This window comes from Apodemus sylvaticus, chromosome 4, assembly GCF_947179515.1.
Source record: "Apodemus sylvaticus chromosome 4, mApoSyl1.1, whole genome shotgun sequence".
Lineage (NCBI taxonomy): Eukaryota > Metazoa > Chordata > Mammalia > Rodentia > Muridae > Apodemus > Apodemus sylvaticus.
This window is the reverse complement of record NC_067475.1, coordinates 80,973,811-80,987,017: the sequence shown is the minus strand read 5'-3', so window position 1 is coordinate 80,987,017 and position 13,207 is coordinate 80,973,811. Positions and strand designations below refer to the sequence as shown.

The 13,207-nt window shown below is 36.7% G+C and overlaps 1 protein-coding gene across 6 annotated transcripts in view; it reads left to right on the top strand.

The window, feature by feature from the left end:
• The window catches only part of Lrba (LPS responsive beige-like anchor protein), a 583,194-nt gene that overhangs the window by 410,821 nt on the left and 159,166 nt on the right, over positions 1-13,207 (top strand). For all 6 annotated transcript variants that reach the window (XM_052180236.1, XM_052180237.1, XM_052180235.1 and 3 more), the window contains one exon: positions 2,927-3,039. In XM_052180236.1, coding sequence (XP_052036196.1) covers positions 2,927-3,039 — 113 coding nt within the window. The remainder of the gene's footprint in view (positions 1-2,926; positions 3,040-13,207) is intronic.

The following is a 13,207-nucleotide window of genomic DNA, read 5'->3' as shown; positions in this document are numbered from 1 at the left end:
TAGAATTAATAATTTGTTTAGAATGTACACTAACATGTGCATTAGGTATTATTAATATTTCTTTTATAGTTACCTGTGCCACATGTAGATTCATATACTCTCATGATACATTTTATAGTCAGTAGGTATTTAGTAGCTATGTGTTCAGTTTAATATAATTAAAGTCTAATCACTGAGCAGTTTATACTCTTATTTGATGAGCTTTTAATTATTGGGATTATTAAGCCAGATAGTACAATATGAAGGAGTTACTGCCTACTAATATCTAAATTGTATCAAGGAAGTAGAAACTGAAGAAGAAAGAAAAGGACTTTTTTTTTTTCAGTTTCTCCAAAATTTTATTTTAATTTAAATTACAGGGCAAGCCAAATATTCTAAGAAATTCACTTTTCCTCAGGAAAAAGCAAACACTTCCAAGTCATTAACAATTTATACATCTCCCACTTTTTTTAAGGATTAAAAAAAATCACTTTATATAACTGCCTTAAGTCAAATTAATCCTAACACCAGAGAAACCACACCCGGGATAATCGGCTAGTAATAGGAACCTTGGAAATGATCTCACTTTAAATGCAACTTTTCAATCTTGAGTGTTTTCACATTGTTCTGTTTAAAAACAATCCAGAAAGCCTTCTGAGCCTTCAGCTTCAATGTGTTAGTGACACAGTTCTCTGATACACTGCAACCCACCTCCACAGCAAGACTCTAGCACTATTCTGTCTTTGCCCAAGTGGAAGCTGTTTTGTTGTCTCAAGTTCTAAGAGCTAGCTCGGCAGAGAGACACTCCTTCCACTTGGGATATAAAGAGACACTCCTTCCACTTGGGGTAATGGCTGTTGACTTACAGTACAGAGGCAAGGTCTGGGTCACTGAGCTCCGCTGAGTCTGCCTCCCACCCAGCTGAGGATCTCCTCGTCCAGGAGATTGAATGCTTTCTCTATCTCTACTAGAGAACATGAATTATCATACACGCACGCACACATGCACACGGGTAAAGAGAGCCTTGGAAACCTTTTATTGTAGATTGCCATTTAGATGAAATAGAACAGACCTGTATTTTCTGGAGTGGTTTTTCTGACTTGACTTCCTTGGAGAACTTATTTATAAAGTAACTGATTTTGCACCACTTTTTGTGACTTTGACCACAGCAGAACAATGTCTCCTAGACTTCTACTACATAAAGTTAGTAGAATAGTGTCTGTCAGCCTTAATGACACAGGGATCACAACAACTTAAAATCAGAGTTTGCCTGATCCAAGTCAGCATTGCTGTAGCTAACTAAAAAATTTACGTAATTATTCTTTGCTAGCCTCTCTTACTAATGGAATTATTCATTGGCCAGTAAAAGGACCCTCCTAGCTGCTGATTTAGCAGGTTTTAAGGTTTCCTTCAAGAAAAGAACTTTTAAAGTGCTTGGTTATTTTTCTGAAAAAAAAATTATTTTTATATAATTTTTATTATATAAAATTATATATTATATTTTATATAATATATAATTAATAATAAATTAAGACTTTAACAGTATGATGACATAAGAAGAGTGTTCCTCTTGTTAAAATTTTGTGAGATGAGGCTGGACAGAGGCTCAACAGGTTAAAAGCCTGTACTGTATTTGCAGAACCCACATCAGATTTCTAAGAACCACCTGTAACTCCAGGTTCAGGTGATACAATGGCTTCCTCTGGCCTCCGAGGGCCCCTGCACACACAGTACACTTACAAGTTTTTGAGACTTCACAGATCATTAATTTGTTCTAATAAGCCTCAAGCACAAGAGGAGTGAGGGAAACCTAGTTAGCCACATCAGGTTGGATGTCAATAGTATGTATAGATAATTATTTCAATATTCACCTATGTATTATGATAGCAGAATATCTTTGAGAGAGAAAATTAAGATAAACAGTATTAATATTAATCAATATTAATAGTCTCTTTCCCCTTGTACTTCAGCTATAAAATCTATTTAATATAAGTTTAATCAAAAATAGGCTATAGATTGATTAACAGTACATCCAGGATTCACATGCTTGCATCTTGACAGCAGAATCAATTATCCCATGCACTCCACCACTTTCCTAGAATGGTAACACCCAGAAAACTGGAATGTAATATACAAAGGCTACCTCATCTTTAGCATGCATATTTGCAGTGATTGTTAGTATGTCAGTAAATATCTCACTGGTTTCGAGGTGAGTATTGGAGAGCATTCAGGGTGAGCAGAGCGAGAGCAATGGTAGTGCTGCGTATCATCTCCAGAGCATCCGTCAGGAAGGTGCTGCAGGATCTCAGGGTTGCTTAGTGCAGGCATGCCCATGTTAAACACATGATCTGCTACTAACCTCACCTGGTTGGCTGACTGCCTGGTTGGTTGGTCAATTGAAAATTGGTGAATATTTGGATAGTTGATTAACTAACTGGCAACAGAGAAGTGATTGTCATTTTGAGCTTTTCTATCAGAATAAATTCCTTTTTAGCCTTAATAAACATGGTTTTGTGCCTGAGAGTGTACTTAGAGTCCACTTGTACATGGTAGAGCATGTATATAGTATACTCAGTGTCTTAGCTTCAGTTCCCAGCTCTCCCCTCACTCCACAAAGGGCATTGGATTTGGAATTAGCTTTCAGATAACAAAGTCAAGTGAGTTTGACAGAACATAAACTTTAAAACCACATACATAAATTATAGTATGTTTTCAGCATTACTAGTCAGGTGACTTCAGGAAAGCTCTGAAGCTTTGAGCCTAAGTATTTTCATCAAGACAGTGTGTAATACTAATGACATCAGTTTCACTGTATGATTTCAAAGACTGAATGAGGTAACAAACATTAAAGCTAATAACACCCAAATCATTAGTTTTTCTTTTTACTTTTAATAATTTTTCATGTTTTACACTAAATTAAAAGTGGTTTTTTTTTTTTCCTTACCAGGGCGGAGTTATAATGACCTAAATCAGTATCCTGTGTTTCCCTGGGTCATCACTAATTATGAGTCAGAAGAATTAGATCTTACCTTGCCAAGCAATTTCAGAGATTTGTCCAAGGTAATATTTTAAGTAATTATCTGAAAAATGTTTGTCTTTCATTAAAACAATTACTTTGATTCGTTTTAAAATTTTTTAAATGACATTTTACCTTTAATATATTTTTTTACCTTTTAAATACATTTTGCTATTTAGCATAAAATTTAAAAATACTATTATAAAAAAGTAAGTAACAAGTTAAAAATTGTTGTACTCCTTTCTCATATGCATTCAAGGAAGCATTGTCCTTCGTTAAAATCTTCTAAGGGCATTTGTATTTAACAAAATGAATAAGGAAAGCTCTGAACAGAACTCTCCTACCAAAAACAAGAGACCTCCTGCTTCAGGGCGCCAGGCTTATATGTTTCCTCTTCTCCTCTGGTAATTCCTCAACCACAGGCATGTGGATCATCGTTTTTTTGTTGTTGTTTTGTTTTTGTTTGTTTGTTTGTTTGAGGCTGTCTTAGAATTCACTATGTAAATCAGATCAGTCCTAACCTCCAGCTGTACTCCCACAGCCTCCAGAATTCTGGGATCACAACCTAGCATTTGAAGAGGTGGGTCCTCTTCAAATCTGATTTTGACTTATGCATTTCCTATCCATAAGCCTTCTTAGTTTATCACTAGATGTAGGAAGTCTTCCTGACTTCAGAGCTTAGCTTCTCTGCCATATTTCACTGCTGAAGTGATGTCATTGTTTCAGTCCCTTTCCTGAGGGGTTCCTTCATTCTCTCACAGTGCTTCCATATCTTCCATTGTGCATTTTCTTGTTTTCCCACTGCTCAAAAAATGTGTGAAACTTTTCAGAATGTCAGATCCACCTGCTTCTTGTGCTTCCTTCTTTCACAGAAATGGTTTCCTGGGAAAAGTTCGCTCACCCATCCAGTTTCTTTCACCATGTCAGGACAAGATATTCTGTTTATCTATCCTGGGCATGATGAACATCAGGAATGTTGGAGAATAATTCCTAGTCTATCCAAAGGCAGTGTCATCGATGCAAATCTGACATTTTCCAACTGATAAACAGAAGCATTTGAGATATAATCTTTGTCCTATATAGCAATTTTTTCTCAGCTTTTGTAACCATCTTTGTTCAAACTCTAGTTGTCACATACCTTGTATTTGCCTTTGTATCTTTGTATATTTGCATCTTTGCTCTTGTTTTTCCTTTTTCTAGAAATATGAGTTTCCATAGACTCCCTACATTTTGTAATTTGTTATACTCTCAAATTTTTTTCCTGGACTCAGAGTATAGCCCAGTGATAGAGGGTCCTTGCCTTACATGTTTGATCTTAGTAGCACAGAAGCAATAAAACTTTTCTGTTTTCTCTACTATAAATTTATTACTAAACCTAATAAGATGGGAAAATCTATTTATAGATGCCAGTTTATTGTTACTGTGCTATCTAGTGAATGAAATTTGTATTAGTTTGATAGGCCAGTACAATAGGCTCCCTCCATAATCCTATAGCTCTTATTTTGTTTTCTCTCTATTAAGTAGACTACCTGCTTTTGTTTTGAATATTCATTGAAATACAATCAGAAGAATGTTTCCAGACATTATTTTCAATCAGAAATTTCTGACAGAATTCTTTATTCACATTAAATTTTTCTTGTATTTTATTACTATTTCTTTTTTTTGGGGGGGGGTCACTTATGTAGACTATCATGTCATTTTTTTTTTAATTTTTTTATTCGATATAATTTATTTACAGTTCAAATGATTTCCCCTTTTCTAGCACCCCACTCCCTGAAATTCCCTCAAGCCCCCTTCTCTCCCCCTGTCCTCCCACCCACCCCTTCCCACTTCCCCGTTCTGGTTTTGCCGAATACTGCTTCACTGAGTCTTTCCAGAACCAGGGGCCACTCCTCCTTTCTTCTTGTACCTCATTTGATGTGTGGATTATGTTTTGGGTATTCCAGTTTTCTAGGTTAATATCCACTTATTGGTGAGTGCATACCATGATTAACCTTTTGAGTCTGGGTTACCTCACTTAGTATGATGTTCTCTAGCTCCATCCATTTGCCTAAGAATTTCATGAATTCATTGTTTCTAATGGCTGAATAGTACTCCATTGTGTAGATATACCACATTTTTTGCATCCACTCTTCTGTTGAGGGATACCTGGGTTCTTTCCAGCATCTGGCAATTATAAATAGGGCTGCTATGAACATAGTAGAGCATGTATCCTTATTACATGGTGGGGAATCCTCTGGGTATATGCCCAGGAGTGGTATAGCAGGATCTTCTGGAAGTGAGGTGCCCAGTTTTCGGAGGAACCGCCAGACTGATTTCCAGAGTGGTTGTACCAATTTGTAACCCCACCAGCAGTGGAGGAGAGTTCCTCTTTCTCCACACCCTCTCCAACACCTGCTGTCTCCTGAATTTTTAATCTTAGCCATTCTGACTGGTGTAAGATGAAATCTCAGGGTTGTTTTGATTTGCATTTCCCTAATGACTAATGAAGTTGATCATTTTTTAAGATGCTTCTCCGCCATCCGAAGTTCTTCAGGTGAGAATTCTTTGTTTAACTCTGTACCCCATTTTTTAATAGGGTTGTTCAGTTTTCTGGAGTCTAACTTCTTGAGTTCTTTATATATATTGGATATTAGCCCTCTATCTGATGTAGGATTGGTGAAGATCTTTTCCCAATTTGTTGATAATTTTTGTTGTGAGTCCAGCTATTAATGGCTGAGCCGTCTCTTTAGCCCTATTATTGCCATTTCTAAGGAATGTATCATCTAATTTTTCTTTCATGGAAAGTATTATTTTAACTAATAGCATCATGATTTCATTTGCATAAATGTAAGGTTGTTTCTATGCTCCACTGGATAAACAACAACAATTCTGATTTTCAAATTTTTGGTTATATTCAAGTACAAAGGAGGCCAGCTAAATCAAAACAGAAAGTTACTTTCATTAGTCTCCACCCATATATGATCATAGCCACAAAAAGATGGACATAACAGAAGCAAAGGCATAAGAAATATCTTGTGTGGTCAGGGAAGATGTCCTAGTAAGGAAAATGCTTGCTACGCAAACATGAGGAGCTGTATCCAGATCTTACTAATGTGGTGTCATGTATGCCCCGGAAGCTTCGTGCTGGAGTGTAAAGACAAACAGATCCCCAAGGCTTGCTGGACAGCTAGTCTAACCAAATGTGGGATCTACGCTCAATGAGACCCTGAACAAAAATATAAAGTAGAAAAGCATTTAAGAAAACCATCTTGTTGTTAATTTAATCTCTGGTCCCAAAACAGTCAAGAACATTCACATCTGCATGTGTACACACACACAAACATACATAGACACACACACATGCACATACAAACACACCTACATACACACACACACACACACACACACACACATCAAAATAAAAGTGTTTTTATGTAATTTAGTGCCTTTATTATCTCTAATTTTTTCAATTGTAATGGTATTCATTTTCATATTTTGAGAAATTATGAGATTTTACTTTTGGTTGGGAAAGGACTACTTATAAAAAGTGCTTTCAGAAAGAGCCTCACGTGCTCCCCATTCAGTAGTGAAATGCACTGTAGTTTTTAGGAAGTGGGGAATTTTAGAAACAGATTTCCTCTGGGGGAAGGATTGTGGGATGGGATGACGAAGGGGAGTAGTGAGTGGATGTAAAATGAATAAGTAAAATATAAAATTAAATTATGAATAAAAAGTAACCTACCCCCCCTCTCAATCAGCGGCCATTCTTCAGATGGCTTTGGTGTCATTTAAGACCATGAGAATAGAATTCTACCATGATGATGGCTCCATTAATTATTAATGAAATTGTTGATTTTGGAATTAACTACATTTCTTAAATGAAATAAGTGCATTGCATATTTGGAAATTCTACTCTATCTATTAATAATATTCATTTATTTAATAAAACTGCCGAATACTTGTAGTAGAAAGATCTATAATCTTTGTAATATGTGTCTAAATATTGCTTATACATAAATTTTCAAGAACACATCTTGTATATAAATAGGTTCTATGTATACAAATGATGATTATGTTGGAATTATATTAAAATCTGTCCCAAAGCATACATTTAGCAGACATTACTATTTGTTTACATAAGCTTCTGAAATCTGAGAAGAGATACAGTGCAGAGTGTGATTTAAAGCATGGGCAGACCTTACCCTATTGCTGAGCAGATAATGTAGCTCCACTAGCTTTAAGATGTATCAAATTGTTTATGTCCATTTAATTTCCTCAAAGCTGGTTTTCAGAGCTACAGTTTTATTTGATAAGCTTTCCTGTGTTCCATAGGGAATTTTCTCTCTGATGCTGCATTTCTATAATCAACACCCTTTCTTCTGAATTCTATTTGTGATGATCAATCTTTTACCATAGAAAAGTGTGAATGGAACAGTGTAAAAAAAATTATCTTCTTAGAAATGCAAACTTTAAAAACATTTTCACTATGTCTTTGCAGTAACTATAGATTGATATTGTCAATGTGTTGAAAAGGTTAAGTCTGCATCAAGTTGAAAAGGGGATAAAAAATGCATGTTTTTATATTTGAAGTATCATAATAGTTTATAATTTCAAAGCCAAAAAAGCAGGGGTCATTGATGGAGCTCATTCCCCTCCCTCATCTTCTTTACTATGTCATCGCTGGTGTGACACTGTGACCGACCTCACCACGTGTAGAGTGTGGGGTGGTTTTGATCTATTTTGTAAATATGCATTGATTTTATATTCTACCTACCTCTTCGGTATAATTAAGAATCACCATTTTCGTTTTGTTTTCCCTTTACCTGATGTTATAACTAAGGTGGGTTTCCATTTACAAATGTCCTTTCATGTCCTGTCCCATGATGTTTTGGAGTTGTAGTTCTGGCCAGCACAAAATGGCTAAGACGTTCTGGAATAGGGTTGTTTTTGTTTTTGTTGTGGTGATTGTTTTCTAGATTTTTTACCTGTGATTTCTATTTTTTTTAATACTTTGGATAATATAAAGCAGTTTTCTAAGAAAGGAAAACCATCATGTTTTGATGCATGTTTATTTCCCTTCTTTGATCTGTATGATGTTGGGATATATAATAATATGTATTCTTAATATAATCTGGGTATATGCTCCAAAAACTTGTTCTTAGATCACAGCACTGCAGATAGCCACTTATTGGAAGTTAAAAAGTAATGAAAACTCATTCATATTGGCTATGCAATTCAAAAGGCAAAAATGCAAGGTACTGTTCTATTATTTCTGGTGTTTCTTGAGTGCTTCTGATTTGCTAGGAATTTGTCTAAGCATTTCACATGTGATAACTAGTTTAACCTTCATTCAGATCTTTAAATGTAGATAACACAATTGCTGTCTTACAAAGGAGAAACTGAGGCACTGTGAGGATAAGAAAGCTCCATCCATAGCTTACACTGCTAGTGCACAGAACTCAAGTTGAAAACTATATAAATATAATTGTAACTGGATCTGTATGTTTATAACTGACTATATTTTAATGCAGAGGCCTGCAGAGCAATAATATAAAAAGGAAGCAGTGCATTTCCTGTACAGCCCGCTGTACCTAGTTTTACTGAAGTATGTGCATGTATGTGCTGGGGTGTGTTTAGGTTTGCTTTCCCTTTTGGGGTTGAATATAGCACCTACGTACTGTGGACTCACTTCATTCTCATCCCTGATGAAGCTGATAATTAATGCATCCTCAGCATAATAATGCTTTGAAAGAGACACTTTTTTTTTTTATAGAACCCTTGCTTGCTTTTGTCCCAGTGTATGATAAAAAATTTAATGGTTAACATAGGCTTTTTGATACAAAAAAGTAAAAAGCCCGTGTGTTTGTTTAAAAGTAGAGTCCCTGAGAGTAGCATTTACCTGATTTTTAATGATTATTAACTCTTTCTTGAGTATCATTGTGCACCCAACACTGCATAATTTCTGAAAACAGTTTATGAAAACTCAGTCTTAAAGTCTGCCCATAGCTCTATGTACTCACATGTGTTTCACTGTTTTTCTAACCATGTTACAGTGCTGTACTTGCCCTCTGTGATCTACAGCTTCCATTGCTCCTGCCCAGTTAATGTTTCTTACAAAGAAATTCTGAGCAGCCCAAAGAGGAGCCCAATGACAAAGTGGCACTGAATTTATTTACTCATTGCTGAGTAGCTGCTGATTGTATTTGGTGCATTCTCATCCTCCTTCTGCTGTGGCACATTGATATGCATATTTTTATGCATGAGATACTTCTCTCAAACATGCACATTTACTATACAGTGAACATCTTGACCTGGAATTGACTACCGACATTTAACTGTTGTTGATCAGACAGCACTTCTTTATCTCTTCAAGTTTTAAGTGCTGTTTCTGACGAATGCCAGTGCTTTCAGTCTGCCCTGTAGCAGATACACCAGGAATCAATATACCATCTAGTTGTCACAGAGGGAAAGAATGTTTTCGGGTGGTGAGAATATTGCTTAAATGTGGGTAAAACAGCATTTACTTTGTTTTCTGTTTGTTGGGATTCACAGAAACCAAAGGAATTCAAGCTATAGAAAAGAAAGCCTTGTAACATTAGAATAAAAAATAATCAATCTTAAATTGTTTTAAAAGTATAGTGCAAGAAAATAAGTGGCTGATGAGACGCACTTTTTACTCCTTGCATCAAATATGGGTGCTGCAATGTGCCATTTGATCTTAGAGATTACAGCATAAATGTTTTCCCATGATGTTTGGGAGTTGTAGTCTGGATAGCACAAAATGGTTTCAGAATGTATTTCAGAACAGGTCTGCTATTTTAGCACCTCATTTTTAAAAGTGGGGTACAGCCTGATATAGTAAACATTTATGCACAGCCTCCAGTATAAAAAGGTGACAAAGAACTAAGCAACCAGAAAGATGTAAAGAAATATCCAGAATCAGAGGCTTTAGGAAGTACAGCAATAAGTAATATCACAGAGTAAGTGAAACTCTTAATTTAATAGAAGAAAGTGATGCAAGGAAAATGAATAGTCAGGAAACGCAGCAAGGAATAAACAAGTCAGATGGCCAGAGCCGCTGTCTTGAGTATAGTCGTGTGATGGGGGGCAGAGGGGGGCGGCATTTAGGGGCCAGATGCGGAGGCTGAACTTGCAAGTATGTGCCAGTTTGCTCTGCTAGCAAATTACTTAATTTGGAAATTCTTTATAGTAAGCTTTTTATATATCTCTAAAAATGTTTTATTGTCATATTAGTCTATTTTAATTATTTAAATTATTACTTGTTCAGTTTTGCATATTAGTTTAAACTGTGGTTATGCAACTCTTTCATAAGAACTTAATGCCAAGTAAATCAAAGTACAAATAGGTGTGTGTGAGTGTCTGTGTGTGTGTGTTTGTTTCTGTAAAGTAATTAAACAGACATCTTACTAGAAGTTTCTTTCTGGTAAAGTTTTAAATGACTCTAACAGAGGTCAACCCAACACTTAATTTAAGCAGCTTCTGATGACACTGTTTCTTAACATTAGTCAGAAAACGATAAACTGAAGTAACTGAAATGGATTTTGGTTAATATTACTGTCAAGGCGATGGCTACTCCTGATGTACACCAGGCGCACACTGCCAGTCAGTAATCCTTCTCAGGGGTTAGGTATTCCTTCCTGATCATGCTGCACTGCCCCATGTGGAGTGACAATTTATGGTAATTCATACATGAATTGTTTTATTTACACACCATTAATGGTTTTATCCCCCAGTGTTTTCAACTTGTCTACTTTAGTTTTCAGTCACAAACTTTTGTAGATTCACAGTAAGGGACACCTGCTGTTCATTTATCTACAATTTGTTTTCCAAACACCTGAGAAATGTTTCAATTTTTTTTTTTAAATAATGTGCCATCCTTCTGGTTTCAGGCTGGAATATTTTTGTAGCTTTATAAATATTAAACTTAAGAACCTTTTAATTGGCCTACATTTGAATTTTTAAAATATACTCACATCACCTTCTCATCCTTCTCTATCCTATAACATTTATTTGTTTGTTTGTATGTTTATGTTTTTATTTTGTTTTGGGTTTTTTTCCCCCTGAGACAAGGTTTTTCTGTGTAGCACTGTCTGTTCTGGAACTCACTATGTAGATGAGTCTGGCCTCAAACTCAGAGATCTATCTGTGACATACTGCAGTAAATGATTCTGAGTGGTAACTTTGTAAGATACAAACAAGGTAATTAAGAGCCATTAGTAATGATCATTATTATTCAAACAGTGTAAAATTCTCATACTTAATAGTACTTATGAACTGTGGTATTCTCTCTTTAGAGGAAATTCTAGAGTTTGTTCTTAGGCCATTTTCTTTTGAATTGCCCTTATATCAGTTGATCATACAGCTTATGTTACAGTAATTAAAAATTTAAAAATTTATGTCACTTTATAACATGAAATTCTCACATAAAATGTTCAAGAGGAATATGAAAGAATAATAGGAAGTCATTCCTGTAGGTTTAAAGTATTGTGGTATAAACATAAAAGAAAGATAAACCTCTGTCAATGTTAAAAATAGAATGTTTCTTGAGTCTTACTGGTGAAAAGCAAGATGAAAACCTGGCAGCTGCTCCAAGACTGCAGGCGTGGGCGGTGTAACCTAGTGGTGATAATTGGCTCTTCCAGAAACAAGTTAGAACATATATTACTCTATGGTGTGCTTGCTGATATTGCTGGGGTTTTGTCTAGAATAAGTTTAGGTATAAAATTAGAGGTTGAGGTTCCTTTTTTAATTTATGTAAGTCTAATTTTTTTAATTATGTAGTTTGACCTACATAGTTTGACTATGAAGTCTGCCAGTGCATGGCAAATACAGAGGAGGACACTCTCAGCCAACCATTGAACTGAGCACAGGGTCTCCAATGGAGGAGCTAGAGAGGGGACTCAAAGAATTGAAGGAGTTTGCAGTGCCATAGCAGGAACAAAAATTTGAACCACACAGTACTACCAGAGCTCCCAGGGACAAAACCACCAACCAAAGAGTACACATGGAGGGACCCATGGCTCCAGCTACATAAGTAGCAGAGGATGGCCTTGTCAGGACATCAATGAGAGGAGAGGCCCTTGGTATGCACTCACTGGTAAGTGTACATTAGCCCAGCAGCGTGGAATACCCAAGACACATTTCACATATCAAATGATGCCCAAGAAGAAGGAAAAACAAAGTATGGTCCATACCTATGGATACTCTGGTCCTTTGAAGAAAGGGAAACAAAATACCCACAGAAGGAGATACAAAGTATGGAGCAGAGACTGAGGGAAAGACCATCCAGAGACTTCCACCCCCTAGGGATCCATCCCATATACAATTACAAAACCCAGACACTATTGTGGATGCCAGCAAGTGCTTGCTGACAGAAGCCTGGTATAGCTGCCACCTGGGAGGCTCTGCCAGTGCATGACAAATACAGAGAGGGACACTCTCAGCCGACCACTGAACTGAGCACAGGGTCCCCAATGGATGAGCTAGAGAAAGGACCCAAGGATCGGAAGGGGTTTGCAGTGTCATAGGAGGAACAACAATTTGAACCACCCAGTAACCCCAAAGAGTACAAATGGAGGGACCCATGGCTCCAGATACATATGCAGCAGAGGATGGCCTTGTTGGACATCAAAGGGAGGCGAGGCCCCTGGTCTTGAGAAGGCTACCCAGTATAGGGAAATGCCAGGACAGGAAAGCAGGAATAAGTGGATTGGTAAGCAGGGGGAGGGGGAGGGGTTAGGGGATTTTCAGGAGGAGGGGCAACCAGGAAAGGGAACAACATTTTACCTTGATGCTCTCTAATTCTAAGAGAGACATTGTTTTGTCTGATAATACAGTTGTCATGACTTTCCAGTGTGTTACCTAAATCAAATCCTCTTGTGAAGCTTTGACTCTGCAGTGTCCCAGAGGAGCATGTCTGAACACCCAGGCTGGTCTTTATATTTAACAGTACTCTTGTATAAAGTATTTAATTCTATGTGGTTCTATATCCAATCTTATAATCTCTACATCTTAATTTGAGCATTGGTTTCACTTACACTAATTGTTAATTTTGATATGGCTTGTTAATAGCTCGTTCCTTAGCTAGTAGCTCTGTCTTAAGGGGCTGTTGAACATTTAGGAGGCAGAACCTGACTGGCAGAAGTGGGTCATTAGTGCCAGGCCTTGAAGATGATAGCTGTTTCTAGTTCCTAGTGGCTATGTGCTTTC